Source organism: Schistocerca serialis, chromosome 1, assembly GCF_023864345.2.
Source record: "Schistocerca serialis cubense isolate TAMUIC-IGC-003099 chromosome 1, iqSchSeri2.2, whole genome shotgun sequence".
Lineage (NCBI taxonomy): Eukaryota > Metazoa > Arthropoda > Insecta > Orthoptera > Acrididae > Schistocerca > Schistocerca serialis.
This window is the reverse complement of record NC_064638.1, coordinates 292,056,993-292,076,372: the sequence shown is the minus strand read 5'-3', so window position 1 is coordinate 292,076,372 and position 19,380 is coordinate 292,056,993. Positions and strand designations below refer to the sequence as shown.

Genomic DNA, 19,380 nt, shown 5'->3' with positions numbered 1-19,380 from the left:
GCATCACAGAAACATGACAGTATGTAAACTCACGTTGCAGTCTTTAGTTGTGTGAAAGATGTCGGGAAGAAATCCTGCCAAGTGCAAGCCACTTGATGTGATCTGCTTTCTATTCCCAGAAGGTATAATGCCTACCAAAATTTTTCTGTTAATCAAAACAGTTTACAGAGAGGATGTTATGATCAGAATGAGTGTGTTTAAGTGGTTTAGGAAGCTTAGTCAAGGCAGAACAAATGTTTATGACAAAAAGAGGCATAGGAGACCTTTCATTTTGACTAATGAGTTGGTGCAAAAATCAAGAAGACTGTTCATGTAGACCATCAAGAGACAGTGGATGAAATTTCTGCACTGTTTCTACAAGTCTTACACAGGACACTCACAGAAACACTGGGATACAGGAACTGCACACAAATCCCAAAACAGCTGACAGAGCAGCAATAAGAAAAAGTTCCTTGAGTGAATTGAAATGGAAGGTGAGAATTTTCTGAGCTCTACTGTGACTAGAGATGAAACTTTGGTGGCTCATTACACACCTGAGAACAAAAGATAGTTGTCACATGCTCTGAATCAATTCCTCATCTGCCAAAAATTCAAAACCACCATTTGAGCAAAAAATCATGGCCTCATTGCTTTAGGGCTGAAAAGGCATCATTTTGGTCGAACTTCTGCCTCAGTGGGAGACCATTAACACACAGTGAAGTTATGAGACCTTAAATCAACTCAAAAGGAACATTCAAAATAAAAGGAGGAGAATGCTGATGAGAGGAGGGTGCTTGATGCACAACCCCCTTCCTCACACAGCTTAGCCACCAAGGCCCTCTTGGACTCATTTGGTTGGGGCATTTTAAACCATCACCCATATTCCCCTAACTTAGCACCTTCAGATTATCATCCTTTCACCTCCCTGAAGGCTCATAGGACTGGAATTAAATTTTGAAGCAATGAATAGGTGCTGAACGAGGTTCTGAAGTGAGGGAAGGAGCTGGTGGGAGAGTTCTTCAAGGAGGGCATATTGAAACTTGTGTCCCAGTACACCACATGCATTGAACATGATGGCAATTAGCCAATAAGTATATGAACAATATTCTGTAATTTTTTCAACTACACTTTTTCTAATATATATATATATATATATATATATATATATATATATATATATATATATATATATATATATATATATATATATATATATATATATATATATATATATATATATATATATATATATATATATATGTTGTTGTGGTCTTCAGTCCTGAGACTGGTTTGATGCAGCTCTCCATGCTACTCTATCCTGTGCAAGCTTTTTCATCTCCCAGTACCTACTGCAACCTACACCCTTCTGAATCTGCTTAGTGTATTCATCTCTTGGTCTCCCTCTACGATTTTTACCCTCCACGCTGCCCTCCAATACTAAATTGGTGATCCCTTGATGCCTCAGAACATGTCCTACCAACCGATCCCTTCTTCTGGTCAAGTTGTGCCACAAACTTCTCTTCTCCCCAATCCTATTCAATACTTCCTCATTAGTTATGTGATCTACCCATCCAATCTTCAGCATTCTTCTGTAGCACCACATTTCGAAAGCTTCTATTCTCTTCTTGTCCAAACTATTTATCGTCCATGTTTCACTTCCATACATGGCTACACTCCATACAAATACTTTCAGAAATGACTTCCTGACACTTAAATCAATACTGGATGTTAGCAAATTTCTCTTCTTCAGAAACGCTTTCCTTGCCATTGCCAGCCTACATTTTATATCCTCTCTACTTTGACCATCATCAGTTATTTTGCTCCCCAAATAGCAAAACTCCTTTACTACTTTAAGTGCCTCATTTCCTAATCTAATTCCCTCAGCATCACCCGACTTAATTAGACTACATTCCATTATCCTTGTTTTGCTTTTGTTGATGTTCATCTTATATCCTCCTTTCAAGACACTGTCCATTCCATTCAACTGCTCTTTCAAGTCCTTTGCTGTCTCTGACAGAATTACAATGTCATCGGCGAACCTCAAAGTTTTTATTTCTTCTCCATGAATTTTAATACCTACTCCGAATTTTTCTTTTGTTTCCTTTACTGCTTGCTCAATATACAGATTGAACAACATCGGGGAGAGGCTACAACCCTGTCTTACTCCCTTCCCAACCACTGCTTCCCTTTCATGTCCCTCGACTCTTATAACTGCCATCTGGTTTCTGTACAAATTGTAAATAGCCTTTCGCTCCCTGTATTTTACCCCTGCCACCTTTAGAATTTGAAAGAGAGTATTCCAGTCAACATTGTCAAAAGCTTTCTCTAAGTCTACAAATGCTAGAAACGTAGGTTTGCCTTTCCTTAATCTTTCTTCTAAGATAAGTCGTAAGGTCAGTATTGCCTCACGTGTTCCAGTGTTTCTACGGAATCCAAACTGATCTTCCCCGAGGTTGGCTTCTACTAGTTTTTCCATTCGTCTGTAAAGAATTCGTGTTAGTATTTTGCAGCTGTGACTTATTAAGCTGATAGTTCGGTAATTTTCACATCTGTCAACACCTGCTTTCTTTGGGATTGGAATTATTATATTCTTCTTAAAGTCTGAGGGTATTTCGCCTGTTTCATACATCTTGCTCACCAGATGGTAGAGTTTTGTCAGGACTGGCTCTCCCACGGCCGTCAGTAGTTCCAATGGAATATTGTCTACTCCGGGGGCCTTGTTTCGACTCAGGTCTTTCAGTGCTCTGTCAAACTCTTCACGCAGTATCATATCTCCCATTTCATCTTCATCTACATCCTCTTCCATTTCCATAATATTGTCCTCAAGTACATCGCCCTTGTATAGACCCTCTATATACTCCTTCCACCTTTCTGCTTTCCCTTCTTTGCTTAGAACTGGGTTTCCATCTGAGCTCTTGATATTCATACAAGTAGTTCTCTTATCTCCAAAGGTCTCTTTAATTTTCCTGTAGGCGGTATCTATCTTACCCCTAGTGAGATAGGCCTCTACATCCTTACATTTGTCCTCTAGCCATCCCTGCTTAGCCATTTTGCATTTCCTGTCGATCTCATTTTTGAGACGTTTGTATTCCTTTTTGCCTGTTTCACTTACTGCATTTTTATATTTTCTCCTTTCATCAATTAAATTCAATATTTCTTCTGTTACCCAAGGATTTCTACTAGCCCTCGTCTTTTTGCCTACTTGATCCTCTGCTGCCTTCACTACTTCATCCCTCAAAGCTACCCATTCTTCTTCTACTGTATTTATTTCCCCCATTCCTGTCAATTGCTCCCTTATGCTCTCCCTGAATCTCTGTACAACCTCTGGTTCTTTTAGTTTATCCAGATCCCATCTCCTTAAATTCCCACCTTTTTGCAGTTTCTTCAGTTTTAATCTACAGGTCATAACCAATAGATTGTGGTCAGAGTCCACATCTGCCCCTGGAAATGTCTTACAATTTAAAACCTGGTTCCTAAATCTCTGTCTTACCATTATATAATCTATCTGATACCTTTTAGTATCTCCAGGGTTCTTCCATGTATACAACCTTCTTTCATGATTCTTAAACCAAGTGTTAGTTATGATTATGTTGTGCTCTGTGCAAAATTCGACCAGGCGGCTTCCTCTTTCATTTCTGTCCCCCAATCCATATTCACCTACTATGTTTCCTTCTCTCCCTTTTCCTACACTTGAATTCCAGTCACCCATGACTATTAAATTTTCGTCTCCCTTCACAATCTGAATAATTTCTTTTATTTCCTCATACATTTCTTCAATTTCTTTGTCATCTGCAGAGCTAGTTGGCATATAAACTTGTACTACTGTAGTAGGCGTGGGCTTCGTATCTATCTTGGCCACAATAATGCGTTCACTATGCTGTTTGTAGTAGCTTACCCGCATTCCTATTTTCCTATTCATTATTAAACCTACTCCTGCATTACCTCTATTTGATTTTGTGTTTATAACCCTGTAGTCACCTGACCAGAAGTCTTGTTCCTCCTGCCACCGAACTTCACTAATTCCCACTATATCTAACTTCAACCTATCCATTTCCCTTTTTAAATTTTCTAACCTACCTGCCCGATTAAGGGGTCTGACATTCCACGCTCCGATCCGTAGAACGCCAGTTTTCTTTCTCCTGATAACGACATCCTCTTGAGTAGTCCCCGCCCGGAGATCCGAATGGGGGACTATTTTACCTTCGGAATATTTTACCCAAGAGGACGCCATCATCATGTAATCATACAGTAAAGCTGCATGCCCTCGGGAAAAATTACGGCTGTAGTTTCCCCTTGCTTTCAGCCGTTCGCAGTACCAGCACAGCAAGGCCGTTTTGGTTATTGTTACAAGGCCAGATCAGTCAATCATCCAGACTGTTGCCCTTGCAACTACTGAAAAGGCTGCTGCCCCTCTTCAGGAACCACACGTTTGTCTGGCCTCTCAACAGATACCCCTCCGTTGTGGTTGCACCTACGGTACGGCTATCTGTATCGCTGAGGCACGCAAGCCTCCCCACCAACGGCAAGGTCCATGGTTCATGGACCACATGCATTGAACATGATGGCAATTAGCCAATAAGTATATGAACAATATTCTGTAATTTTTTCAACTACACTTAAATCTAGTACACTTACTTTCTGCCATAACTCATATTTAAAATGTGATTTCAAACTTGGTACCACTGTGTCACAATAAGTTGGTTATATTAAATATTTTTTATGAACATTAACATTCATTTTACTAACACTCAAATGTCAAAACTAATGGTCCAAGCCAAAATCGGGCAGTACATCAACACATTATGACAGAACTTCTGTCAATTTCACTATCACCAAAACCCACTTAAATGTATATTATTTGTACCATTTTGGAGGAATGTGTCAGTTCCCTACAAGTATATGTGTGAATCTTTTTATACTGTTGTGCACAACTCCATCTCTGTCCCCCCCTCCCCTCACACACACACCACCCACATCCCAGCGGTAGCACTATTTGCACCACTGTATGTGGTGGCACACACATGTGTTTTTGTGTTCAGAAGCAGAACAATTATGAAAACTGAGTCCTACCTGCTTCCAACAGGTTAGTCTAGCTTTGTAACTGAGTCACAATGGAAGTCATCCGAGAATGGTCTGCGACAATTTGTTTTCACAGAGCACCTTTCAGCTTGTATGTCCCTATCACAGTTAATGCATTACATGTACCACAGTGATGATTTGGTTTAGTTTAGTGGTTACTTGAGATTTACAGTTTACAATAATATTATTAATAAAGGACATGGAAACATATAACTTCTGTGAAATTTCTCTTACACACTGCCTAAACTTGAGAACTTCTACAATTATAAATTATTACCATTACTCACTGTGTCAGAGCAAATATGTATGATATAACACACTGTGTCTTCTTTCATATGAAGAAACAAAGGCTGAAGTTATACTAAGCGTACTTGTTAAAATTATATAAGATCCACAACAGCTTGGTTACTCAGAGACACACTCACAACAACATATTAACAAATACTTTCTGTTTTACCAATCCAAAGATTCAATTGCACTAGCATAACAAAGATATAAAAACTCATCTAACACATATATGACAACACACTTTGTATTTTTCTTTGTAATGTTAACATTTGCTCAAAAGAAAAATAGAAAAGCAAGTACTGAATTTCAAATGGATTTAATCTTCTGCATTCCAAGTCTGTCATACAGCATCTTGAGTGGGACCCTTTTCCATGGTCTGGTTAGTAGATCAGCTAACTGGTTAGACCCACCTATGCATTGTTTGGCTGCAAGTCAACCCTAGAAGCAAACACTCATTTTTTGCAATTTTATTCCATGACAATGTTATGAAAAGGAAAGTTGCCACTCACATTTGTACAAGATTAGGAAGATAATTACAGTCTGTGAAGGCTTCAGTGAGACTCTCTTTCCAGTCTCCCACCACCTACCAAATTCCCATCATCCGGTCACAGAGGAGCATTCCCCTTGTAACTCAGTACCACCCAGGACTGGAGCAACTGAATTACATTCTCCGCTAGGGTTTCAACTACCTCTCATTGTGCCCTGAAATGAGAAATGTCCTGTCCACCATCCTTCCCACCCCTCCCACAGTGGTATATCACCATCCACCAAACCTACACAATATACTTGTCCATCCCTACAGAACCCCTGCTCCCAACCCCTTACCTCATGGCTCATACCCCTGTAATAGACGTAGATGCAAGACCTGTCCCATACATTCCCCCACCATCACCTACTCCAGTCCGATCACAAACATCACCTGTTCCATCAAAGGCAGGGCTACCTGTGAAACCTATCTTGTTATCTACAAGCTAAACTGCAACCACTGTGCTGCATTCTATGTGTGCATGACTACCAACAAGCTGTCTGTCCGCATGAATGGCCACTGACAAACTGTGGCCAAGAAACAAGTGGACCATCTTGCTGCTGAGCATGCTACTCAACACAACATCCTTCATGTCAATGACTGTTTCACAGCCTGTGCCATATGGATCCTTCCCAAGAACACCAGTTTTTCTGAATTGTGCAGGGGGAACTTTCCCTGCAATACATCCTAATATTCCTGTAACCCTCCTGGCCTCAACCTTCGTTAATCATTGTCCTCACTCATCCACCCTCTTCCCTGTTCCCATTCTAGCACTACTCAGTCCTCATCCCACCATCACACCCAGTCTTTTTACTTCTCTTCTTTTCCATTGCCCTCCCTGCCCCCCCTCCTCCCTGCCTCTCCCCTGCCCTCTGCCTAACCTGCAGCACTTCACTATTTGCCGCCCCTACCCTACTATCCCTCTCCTTCCCCTCCCCAGCCTCCTCCTTACCACCACCCAGTTGCTATTCCCATCATGCACTGGTGCTGCTGCTCACAGTGTGGCTACAGTTGCCTGAGACTGCAGTCATGTGTGTGTGTGTGTGTGTGTGTGTGTGTGTGTGTGTGTGTGTGTGTGTGTTCTATTTTTAATGAAGGCCTTACTGGCTGAAAGCTAATTTGTGGCAGTCTGTTTGTTGTGCCTATCTGTGGCCAGCATCTCCGCTATATGGTGAGTGACAACTTCTTTCCTTTTCATGATATTGTTACATTCCATCCTGGATTTTCCATTGTTTGATTTTCTTCTATGAAATGCATCAATTTTGCAAAATCTGTGCACCACTTGGATGCTCAATTAATGCCCAAGTATTATACAGGAAATTCAATTCTTTTTGAATGGCCTCCAGCCACTAAATTTTATTGCTAGACTACAAAGCTTTAGTATATGAGGTCGTATCCTTTTCCCTGGTGGTAGGAGTTCCAGCCATGTATACACAGTCTCCATTGGTCATTAGTTCTGGATTCTTATTTTTTGCATTTGCATCTTTGTTTCTGCCTTAATACTGAACCTTCTCTGGAATTTGATGTTGTATCCAAATCTTCTTCCTCTTCACTTAACCTTCTCTCCTCTTCTCAATGCTGACATTATTTGATTCCTTTTTCTCATCAGAAGTCTGATTAGGTTGACTCTGTCAGACAGTTTTATCATGAACAACTTCAAAATTAAGTGACACTGATGTGCAGATTGAATACAACTTCAGCCTTGAATTTTACATTGTGACTTAGTAGAACCTTGTTCCGAGATGGAATTGAGACCCAAAGCCATCTCTGACATTCCTGTGACCACCCGGATGCCCAAGCACAGCCTTTCTATCAAACTTTGAACAGAAATTCTTGTTCACATGTGCACAACATTCTGTTTCAAAGATTCTCAGGTGATTCAGATTATCTATTGTTTGTCCATGCCACAATCCATAAGGGAGTTTGTTTTCAATAAAGGACTTCCCAGAGTGATTCAGGAGGTATGTAGCGATACCGTACACTTCTGCCCACAGTTCTTTTGACAGTTTTACTAGGGTTCAACATAGTATACACACAACCCACAATTGTGGGGTTTTATCTTTCTGCAACACCATTTTGCTGTGGTGTGTATATTGGAGTAACTGAACCTTCTTTTCAATTTAATAGTATTCTTTCAGGTATCCAGGGACTTTTGGGTACATAGCATATCTAATTATGTGCTACGCATTTAAAAAGACAGTTTTCAGAAAATATTTTTTTGGTGGGAGACGCAATATTTTTAATCTTGACTGTACATCTGAAAAGTAGGCCTCCGTTGCAGTTTTCTCGATAATGATTGTATTGTCAAGGTACTAAATTAACACATGCTTATCATAGTATTTGCTCAGACGTTTATAAATTTGTCAGGTATATATGCTGTAAATTATTTCTACTTTCTGCTTTATATATTCCATATTTATCAATTATCAAGCACAATATTTTATATTATATATAAAAACAAAGATGAGGTGACTTACCGAACAAAAGCGCTGGCAGGTCGATAGACACACAAACAAACACAAACATACACACAAAATTCAAGCTTTCGCAACAAACTGTTGCCTCATCAGGAAAGAGGGAAGGAGAGGGGAAGACGAAAGGAAGTGGGTTTTAAAGGAGAGGGTAAGGAGTCATTCCAATCCCGGGAGCGGAAAGACTTACCTTAGGGGGAAAAAAGGACAGGTATACACTCGCACACACGCACATATCCATCCACACATACAGACACAAGCAGACATATTTGGTCTTTAAATATGTCTGCTTGTGTCTGTATGTGTGGATGGATATGTGCGTGTGTGCGAGTGTATACCTGTCCTTTTTTCCCCCTAAGGTAAGTCTTTCCGCTCCCGGGATTGGAATGAGTCCTTACCCTCTCCTTTAAAACCCACTTCCTTTCGTCTTCCCCTCTCCTTCCCTCTTTCCTGATGACGCAACAGTTTGTTGCGAAAGCTTGAATTTTGTGTGTATGTTTGTGTTTGTTTGTGTGTCTATCGACCTGCCAGCGCTTTTGTTCGGTAAGTCACCTCATCTTTGTTTTTATATATAATTTTTCCCACGTGGAATGTTTCCTTCCATTATAACAATATTTTATATATAATTTATACAATGGCGAGGGAAAGTCACATTCAGTGTTCATAACAATTAAAAAATTGAGCATACCTGCAGTAGCATGTCTATTTTCTAGTGGGTGTAAGGCAGCACGATACCTGTGCGGATTTCCTACCATGGTGTCTGAAATGGAAACAGAAAAATCACTGATAATGACTCCATAACTTTAAATGATTTTGTTGTTAAGAATAACAGTAAAATGTTCTTGATGTTTCAGGTAATAAAGTAACTTCACTTAGAAAGAAGGCTCATTACAGTAATGTGAGAATTTTAATTTATAAACGTGAGATGATTGTCTGACAATGAATACAGTTGTGAAATTAAGGAGACATCTCTTGTTCTTTATTTTCACACTATCTTAACAGGAATTAATTAAAATTTATCTGAAGTCAACATCAAATACAATTCCAGTCACAGTATATTTGTTGCAATTAGAACCAGTATTTCATTCATAATGAAATTATGACTGTTGAAAAAAAAAAAAAAAAAAAAAAAAAAAAATAGAGAAAAATAACAGAGGAACCTGCAGAATAAAATGGAAAAGAGGTGTAAAAACTGAAAGCAAATTATAATTTTATGAAACCTCTAGCAGTATGGCTCAATACAATGAATAATAAATCATCAAAACGTGTTTCAGAAGAGAGGAGGGGTGAAAGGGAAAGACAGGGGGAAGGAGTAGTAGGACCCCATTATTGGAGGAACTTCAAAACACCATTACAGAAATGAGAGAACATGTTACACTGTCTCTGAAGGAAATACATTTTGCTCATTTCAAATAGGAGGTTTCTGAAATAATACGTTTTTACATTTATTGTACATTTGTTTCCTAGATTACACACACACACACACACACACACACACACACACACAAAGGGTGCGCGCATCTGAATGTGACCACTTTCTCTGGCCATTGTGGCCGTGTGTGTGTGTGTGTGTGTGTGTGTGTGTGTGTGTGTGTGTGTGTGTTTTCCAATTTAGAATAAGGCCTTCTGGCTGAAAGATCAGATGTATATCAGTCTTTTTGTTGTGCTTGCCTGTGACTCAGCATCTGCTCTATATGGTGTGTAGCAATCTATACTTTTCAGAATATTGTTATTCCACCCTGGATTTTCCATTGCTATACTAGTGATGGCAACAGATAATTCTGAGCATGGAACATCTTTACATGTAATCAATATCACAGCATCCCCATGATATCATTTATGGAAACTATGGAAAAATGTTTATTCTTGGGTGGAGCTTGGACTGCAGCTCCTCCTGAATGCAAGCTCAATTTGCAGAGGGGTATGAGCTGATGTGAAACTTCCTGGCAGATTAAAACTGTGTGCTGGGCTAGCACTCGAACATGGAACCTCCGCTTTTCACAGGCAAGTGCTCTACAAACACCTCTGGTTTGAGTTCCAGTCCGGCACACAGTTTTAATTTGCCAGGAAGTGTCATACCAGTGCACGTTCCACTGAAGTGTGAGAAATTCATTCTGGAAATACCCCCAGGCTGTGGCTAAGCCATGTCTCTGCAATGTCCTTTCTTCCTAGAGTGCTAGTCCTGCAGGTTTCATGCAACTTCTGTGAAGGTTAAAATGTAGGAGATCAGGTACTGGCACAAGCACAACTGTGATGACGAGTCGTAAGTTGGCTTGTGTAGCTCAGTTAGTAGAGTATATGCCCACAAAAGCCAAGGTCCCGGGTTTGAGTCACAGAATGGCACACAGTTTTAATCTACTTAGTACCTGATTATTACTACAGATAATAATTCAGATAATTAGTTCTCTATTATGAACATGATTTCTTAAAAATCATCACATCACTAAACATCACTAAAAGAGTGAAAGTACTATTTTTAAAGAAAAATTAATGACTGTAACTAACCACAATTCTAAATTTAAATTTGCATTATGAGGGACTAATGGAAATTGAATTTAACTGATCAAAGGAGAAAGTATAAAAAGCCAGTAAATGAATCATGCAAAGGGGAATCTGTATGTCTCAAAAATGATATCGACAGGAAGTGCAAAATGACTAAGCAGGAATGGCTAGAGGACAAATGTAAGGATGTAGAAGCATATATCAGATAGATGCTGCCTGTAGGAAAATTAAACAGACCTTTGGAGAAAAGAAGCTACCTGAATGACTATCAAGGGCTCAGATGAAAAACCAGGCCTAACCACAGAAGGGAAAGCAGAAAGGTGGAAGGAGTGTATAATGTGTATATAGCAGGGAGATGCTTTGAGGGCAATATTATGGGAATGGAAGAAGACGTAGATGAAGATGAGATGGGAGATATGATACTGTGTGAAGAATTTGACAGGGCAGTGAAAGACCTAAGTCAAAACAAGGCTCCAAGAATAGACAACATTCTGTTAGAACTACTGATAGCCTTGGAAGAGCCATCCATAACAAAACACTTCCATCTGGTGAGCAAGATGTATCAGACAGGTGAAATACCCTCAGAATTCAAGGAGTATATAATAATACCAATTCCAAAGAAAGCAGGTGATGGTAGGTGTGAAAATTACTGAACTATCAGTTTAATAAGTCACAGTTGCAAACTACTAACACAAATTCTTTCCAGACAAATGGAAAAACTGGTAGAAGCTGACCTCAGGAAGATCAGTTTTGATTATGGAGAAATGTAGGAACATACAAAGCAATAATAACCCTACGACTTCTCATAGAAGATAGGTTAAGGAAAGGTGAACCAATATCTATTGCATTTGCAGACTTAGAGAAAGCTTTTGACAATGCTGACTGAAACTCACTCTTTCAAATTCTTAAAATGGCAGAGGTAAAATAAATGGTGTACAACTTTGCTTCCCTGTTTGCCAATAGGTGGCGACAACGGTAAGTAGCGGTCAAAAGAAACAGATCGCAGACATCAGACAGTTAGCTTGGACCTCAGTCAACATAACCTCACTCAAACATAGGTCGATTCGTGTTTGCATCATAAAGTTGTTCTTGATTGAAAATGTCAGTTTACGAGCCTAATTCTCGTCATTTGCGGGAGGTGTTACTGTTTTGTTTCAATATGAAGAAAACAGAGGCTGAGTCTCATCAAATGCTCTCAAGTATGTATGGTAAGGATGCTATTAGGAAAGAACATGTCGTGAGTGGTTTCAATGCTTCAAGAATGGTGATTTTAATGTCATAGACCGGCATAGTGGTGGAAGAGAGAATGTTTTCGAAGATGCAGAATTGGAGACATTGCTGAGTGAAGACTCATGTCAAACTCAAGAAGAACTGGCATGATTATTGGGAGCAACATAGCAAGCCATTTCAAAATATCTCAAGGCTATGGGCATCATTTAGAAAGAAGGAACTTGGGTCCTGTGTGAGCTGAAACCAAGAGACGTTGAACGGCATTTGTGAACAGTTGCTTCAGAGGAAAAAACAGAAGGGATTTCTGCATTGCATTGTGACTGGGGATGAAAAATGGGTTCATTACAATAACCCCAAATGCAAAAAATCATGGGGATATCATGGCCATACTTCCACATCAACTGTCAAATCGAATATTCACAGCTCCAAGATCATGCTCTGCATTTGGTGGGACCAGCTTGGCGCCATGTACTGTGAGGTGTTAAAACCAAGTGAAACAATCATAGGTGCTCATTATCAAATGCAGTTAATGTGTATGAGCAGAGCATTAAAAGACAAATGGCCACAATACAGTGAGAGGCATGATAAAGTGATTTTGCAGCACGACAATGCTCGACCCCACGTTGCAAAAGAGGTCAAAACGTACTTGGAAACGTTAAAATGGGAAGTCCTACACCACCCACTGTATTCTCCAGACATTGCTCCCTCTGACTATCACCTGTTTAGATCAATGGCACATGGCCTGGCTGACCAACACTTCCGATCTCATGAAGAAGTCACAAACTAGATCAATTCATGGATCGCTGCAAAAGATGGACAATTTTTTTGATGTGGGATTTGTACACTGTCTGAAAGATGGGAGAAAGTAGTGGCCAGTGATGGAAAATACTTTGAATGATACATATGTAACCAATTTGTTTCATTAATGCCTCAAATGTTGCGGAAAAAACAGCGGAAGCAAAGTTGTACACCTTGTACATGGAGCAGAAGGCTATTTACAATTTGTACAGAAAACAGACACAGTAATGAGAGTCGAGGGGCAGTGGTTGAGAAGAGAGAGAGAGAGAGAGAGACAGGGTTGTAGCCTATCCCCAATGTTTTTCAATCTGTACACTCAGCAAGCAGTTTGGGAAACCAAAGAAAAATTTGGAGTAGAAATTAAAGTTCAAGGAGAAGAAATAAAATGTTATGTTTGTCTATGACATTCTAACTCTGTCAGAGACAGCAAAGGTCTTGGAAGAGCAGTGGAACAGAATGGACAGTGTCTTGAAAAGAGGATATAAGATGAACATCAACCAAAGCAAAATGAGAATAATGGAATGTAGCTGAATTAAATCAGGTGATGCTGAGGGAATTAGATTGGAAATGAGATACTTAAAGTAGTAGATGAATTTTGCTACTTGGGCATCAAAATAACTGATGATGGTCAAAGTAGAAAGGATATAAAATCTAGACTGGTGATGGCAAGAAAAAGGTTTCTGAAGAAGAGAAATTTGTTAACATCAAGTATAGATTTACATGTTAGGAAGTCTTTTCTGAAAGTATTTGTATGGAGTGTACTCGTGTATGGAAATGAAACATGGATGATAAATAGATTAGACAAGAAGAGAATAGATGCTTTCGAAATGTGGTGCTACAGAAGAATGCTGAAGATTAGATGGTAGATCATGTAACTAATGAGGAGGTGTTGAATAGAATTGTGGAGAAGAGAAATTTGTGGCACAACTTAACTATAAGAAGGGATCAGTTGGTGGGACATGTTCTGAGGCTTCAAGGTATCAAAAATTAAGTATTGAAGGGAAGTGTGGAGGGTAAAAATCATAGAGGGAGACGAAGAGATGAATACACTAAGCAGATGCACAAGGATGTAGGTTGCAGTAATTACTTGGAGATGAAGAGGCTTGCACAGTATAGAGTAGCCTGGAGAGTTGCATCAAGCCAATCTTAAAACAACAGCAACACAACGACGGAAATTGTAGAAGCAAGCTTTTAAAATATACCTGGTTGCCTTTGGTGCTGTTACAGAAGAAGATTATGTGACACTTCCTATTCTATTTCATGTATTAGGTGATATAGGGTTACATATTTGTACTACATTAAAATAACCAATCTCGCTGGAAGAGTCTAGAAGCACTAGGAGAAAAATATTTTGTGTTACAACTTTAACTATTTACAGGACCAAACTAAGGCTTTGTGTAGTTTTTGACATTTATCACACCCCCTCAAACACTTACTGACCTTTAACATGCACTTGCCATGCTTTTTAAGGATAAAATTGTGCAAAATATCTGCAACTCGAATATAAACAGGAAGTTTCTTGTTGAAATCAACCTGATCCATTTTATAACACCTGATGTCGGAATGTGTAGAGCAGACATGGGCACAGATACAATACACAAAATTTATCTGTATTTATTATAATATGCACTGATGAGTCAAAACATTAATACCACTCCCCATCATGAGACAGGATGCCACCTAGTTGCTTGCAGGTATGTAATATGGTAAGGAAAGTATACCAGCAGAGCAGAGACAAATGGGGAATCATTCTCTAATGAATGAGCCACAGGCGACTTTGACAAAAGGCAGTGCCGGGGAATAAGCATCTCAGAAACAGTGAAGCTGGTTGGCTATTTATATGTTACTGTCGTGAGCATCTATGGGAAGGGGTTGAAGGTCAGTGATACCACAAGTAGGTGAAAATGTGTTAGATGTCCATAACTAATCACAAAATGTGAGGTTCAGAGGCTGTAAAGCAGGATAGGTGGCAGATCTGATGATAGAGTGCAATACTGGTGCAGGTACAAGAAATTTGGAGCAGATCATTTTGGAGTGCACATGGTTGACCATAGACCTCCAAAGTAGACAACTCCTATGTGCTCCCACATTGACCCAACGACATAATCAATTACAGATGCAGTGGGCACAGGATCAGGGGCCAGTGTAAACATGTTGCTTAGTCAGATGAATCACATTTCTTGTTACACCAGGTGAATGGTCATGTCCAGATACACCATCATCCAGGTGAAGGGCTACTTGACATACGCATCATACCATGGACACTAGCCAGTGGGGACAATATTATGCTATGGGCAACATTAACCTGGGGCATGTGGTAGCAAACAAAGGCACTATGACAGATGTGGACTATGTAAACATTATTGTGAACCACTTGCATCACAGTTGATGTCTTCCCAGACAGTGATATCATCTTCCAGCAGTGTAATGTTCATGTTCAAGTCTAGAATTAAGCTGCAGTGGTCTGAGCAGCATGGTAGTGAGCTCAAGTTGATGTCTTGGCCAAACATTTGCCTGATCAGAACCTGAGAGAACATATCTGGAACACTACTTGGAATCAGCTCCGCACCCACAAACCACTGGCCTTTAATTTATGAGAATTGCGTGATGTGTGTAGACATCTTGTGTCACATAACTGCAGAAACTACCAAGGACTTGTCAAATGCCTGTCACACAGATTCACTGCAGTGCTACATTCCGAAAGTGGACCAATGCATTATTACGCAGTTGGTCATAATATGTAACCACCCATGCCTGTACGGATTCAAGAAAAATGCAATATTTAATGTTGTTTTATGAATTATAACTTCTTGTGTGATGAGTAGTATTAGTTTCAAAATAATGTTACATTGGCTAGAGAGAGAGTGATTAAGTTAATCTCATTAAAAAAGAGGATAGTCAGAGATGTTCCTTAATACATAGAGCCATCATTAGCAAAGTATAAGAAACAATGAAACAAACACAAATGTTTTGATAGGTATGGGTCATATAATGTTTTATTTCTCAGTTACTCTTCTACTTCTGGTACAGAAATGGTAGAGTTTTAAACATTACAGTATACATTCAAAATGACAACTTGCAGGTTCAATGTAGGCATTTTGCCCCAGACTTATAGGATTCCACACTATTTTGTTGAGAGTTAGAAGAAATGTCTCGAATAATTGCATTTGTAGACTACACACAACCAAGTGAGGTGACACAGTGATTAGAACACTGGACTTGCTTTTGGGAGGACAGCAGTTCTAACCTGTGTTTGGCCATCCTGATTTAGGTTTTCCGTGACTTCCCTAAATTGCTTCAGGCAAATGCTGGGATGGTTTCTTTGAAAGAGCAATGCCAATTTCCTTCCTCATTTGCTCCTAATCCGAGCTTTTGCATGCTTGGTGGAGGAGGACCAGGTGAACTGGATAGGAGAGGTGTTGAGGTTCTGGAGGAATGAGGATAAGGTGTCCTGCCCTTGAGTCCATATTATAAAGATGTCATCAATAAACGTGAACTAGACCAGGGGTTTGAAGTTTTAGGAATGTAGGAATGTTTCCTCTAGGTGGCCTATAAAGAGGTTGGTATAGGAGGGCGCTATGCGGATGTCCATGCCTGTGCCACGAATTTATTTGTACAACTTCCCTTCAAAGGTGAAACAGTTATGGGTTAGGATGTAGTTGGTTAAGTGTATGAGAAATGGAGTGGTGGATTTGGAATCTGCTGGGTGTTGGGAGAGGTATTGTTCAATTGTAGCAAGGCCATGAAATGAGTGGTGTTGATGTATAGGGAGGTTGTGTCAACAGTGATGAATAAGGATCAGGCAGGTAAGGTGTGTTGATGCTGGCAACAGTGCAGGAAGTGATTGGTATATTTTATGCGGGGGGCTAGGTTTTGGACAATTGGTTGGAGACTCTGATCAACAATGGATAAGATTCTTTTGATGGGGGCACTGTACCCAACAACAAAAGGGCACCCAAAATTGTTAGGTTTTTGGATTTTGGGAAGCATGTAGAAAGTGGGTGTGCGGGCTATAGATGGAGGTGTTGGGCAACCAGCAGAGGCACTCCAGTTCATCACAACAGTGGTGGAACCTTTGTCTGCAGGTAGGATGATCAGGTCAGGATTCATTTTCATGTTGTGTAGGACAGTCCTTTCTTCTGTTAAAAGGCTGTTGTCCTTAGGGAGGGACCTGTGGAAGGATAGTGAGGCCAGGTTGGAAGTTAGGAATTCCTGGAAGGTGACCAGGGGATGGTTAGGTGGTAGTAGGAGGGTCACAGCTGGATGGTGATATGAACTGGGAAAGAAAGGGTTCAGTTTCAGAAATGGGTTGGATTCACTTGGAGGGGTTGGTGGGAAAGAAGTGTCTCCACTGTAGAGGGAGGGAGAAGGGGAGTAGGTCTTTCATAAGTTCAACATGGTTAAAGCTGGGAGTAGAGTTTAATGTGAGGCCTTTTGGTAGGACTGAAACATCTGTTGTCCTGAGGATTATGGTAGAGAGGTTGACAACAGTGTTCTGGGATTGTTTGAGTTCTTGTTTTCGTCGAGTGTTGGTAGGGGGTTTTGGAGGATGTGGTAGGTTGAAAAGGTCAGCAAGGCAGGGTCTGGGTGCTATGAGGGGTCAACAAACGGGAACACTATGGATAGGATGGGGGTGGATGCTAGTGCCCAAAGGCAGAAGCAGGATTTTAGCAGGCTGCATAACTTGTGGAGGTGATGTTTGGAATGTTCTTCTATGTGTTGAAGTGTCAGTATTTCAATTTGGATGACGAGGTGTAGGTAGTGGGGACTGCATAGTAACAGTATTTTATGGAGGAACTAGAGGTGGTTCAGGAGTGCCTGTGCTGTGGAGATGTGTTTTTGAAGAACCAGGTTTGTGAGGGAAATGGACTGGCAGAATATGAAGAGATGAAGGTCATTGTGGAAGGAGGGGTGAGATCCAGAAATAGGGATTTTTATGGTTGGACCGTTGGGAAGGGGGGTTGGTGGGGAATTCCATGATTTAGGCTGCATTTATGGAACAGCACATGGGGCAGTGTTTTGGCTAGGGATACAGAAACTTTTCTGATCTGGTGCAGATAAATAGAGCAGGGGTCCATTGTGGAGGGGGGATAGCACTGGAAAGAAGTTGGCATTGGAAGTGGTGAGTAAAGGTGTCAGATGATTGTAGAGGGAGGTTTTTTTTTTTTTTTTTTTGTTTGTGGTTTTAGGGCGCAAAACTTCTATGGTCATTAGCGCCCAGCCCGTGACATAGAAAACAGGAAAAAAACGAAATTTAAAATCAGCAGCAATGGGAACAAAATCATAAAATTTGAGTAACTAAAGGCAGAAGGAATGCTTAAAAATCCACTATAGAAAGGGGTTGGTTGTCCCCCAAAAAAAAACTTCAAATGACTGACGTCATTTCACTGTCACTAATAAACTGTAGAACGCGGTCAGCTGAGCGCGTGTCATCTGCTAAAATCGACGATAGATCAGGCGATAGCTGTAGACGGGAGCGTAACGGATTAAAATAGGGGCATTCAATTAAAAGGTGTCTGACCGTCCACAGCTGAGAGCAGTGGGGACAGAGTGGGGGAGGATCACCGCTTAAAAGATGTCGATGACTAAAAAGACAGTGCCCTATCCGGAGTCGAGCTAAAATTACCTCCTCCCGACGACGCGTTCGGGAGGAAGAGGTCCAAGCGCAAGGAAGGGCTTTCACTTCCCGCAATTTATTGTGGGGAAGTGTTGACCAATGCGCATGCCATAAATGAGCAGCTTGGCGGCATAAAACGCTCCGTAGATCGGTAAACGGAAGAGACTGAATAGCTGGCCGAGGAAGAGAGACTGCAGCCTTGGCCGCTATATCGGCCGCCTCATTTCCACAGATACCAGCGTGTCCCGGGAGCCAGAGGAACGCCACTGAGACGCCCCCCAGGTGGAGCAAGCGCAGACAGTCCTGAATCCGGTGGATCAGAGGGTGCACAGGGTAAAGAGCTTGGAGACTTAGGAGAGAGCTGAGAGAATCTGAGCAGATTACGTACTGTATCCGCTGATGGCGGCGGATGTAGTGGACAGCCTGGAGAACAGCGTAAAGCTCCGCAGTATAAACCGAACACTGGTCGGGAAGCCGAAAGTTATTTGGGGTGTCGCCAACAATATAGGCACTCCCTACACCTAACGATGTTTTCGAGCCATCGGTGTAAATAAATGTGGCATCCGTCATTTGTGCACATAGAGCAGCAAATGCCCGACGGTAAACAAGTGTAGGGGTACCATCCTTGGGAAATTGACATAGGTCTCTGAGCAAGTTGATCCGGGGACGGAGCCAAGGCGGTGCTGTACCCCAAGTTGTCAAGAAGGTTTTAGGAAAGCGGACGGAAAGAGAATGGAGCAGTTGACGGAAGCGGACTCCCGGGGGTAGTAGGGAGGAGGAGCGGCCTGCATACCCGACATCAAAGGAGGCGTCGAAAAAAAGGTCATGCGCTGGATTAGCAGGCATGGAAGACAGATGGCTAGCATAACGACTCAGAAGGACTGCCCGCC

General features: G+C 40.9%; 1 protein-coding gene and 1 long non-coding RNA gene across 4 annotated transcripts in view; one reads left to right on the top strand and one right to left on the bottom strand.

Annotated features, from left to right (window-relative positions):
• Positions 1–19,380, bottom strand: part of LOC126468751 (uncharacterized) — a 79,165-nt gene that overhangs the window by 37,102 nt on the left and 22,683 nt on the right. For all 3 annotated transcript variants that reach the window (XM_050096576.1, XM_050096577.1, XM_050096575.1), the window contains one exon: positions 9,032–9,103. In XM_050096576.1, the coding sequence (XP_049952533.1) occupies positions 9,032–9,103 (72 nt within the window). The remainder of the gene's footprint in view (positions 1–9,031; positions 9,104–19,380) is intronic.
• LOC126468787 (uncharacterized) overlaps positions 6,986–19,380 on the top strand; it is a 48,373-nt gene continuing 35,978 nt past the window's right edge. Inside the window, exon 1 of the long non-coding RNA XR_007585998.1 lies at positions 6,986–7,043. This is a non-coding gene — a long non-coding RNA (uncharacterized LOC126468787). The remainder of the gene's footprint in view (positions 7,044–19,380) is intronic.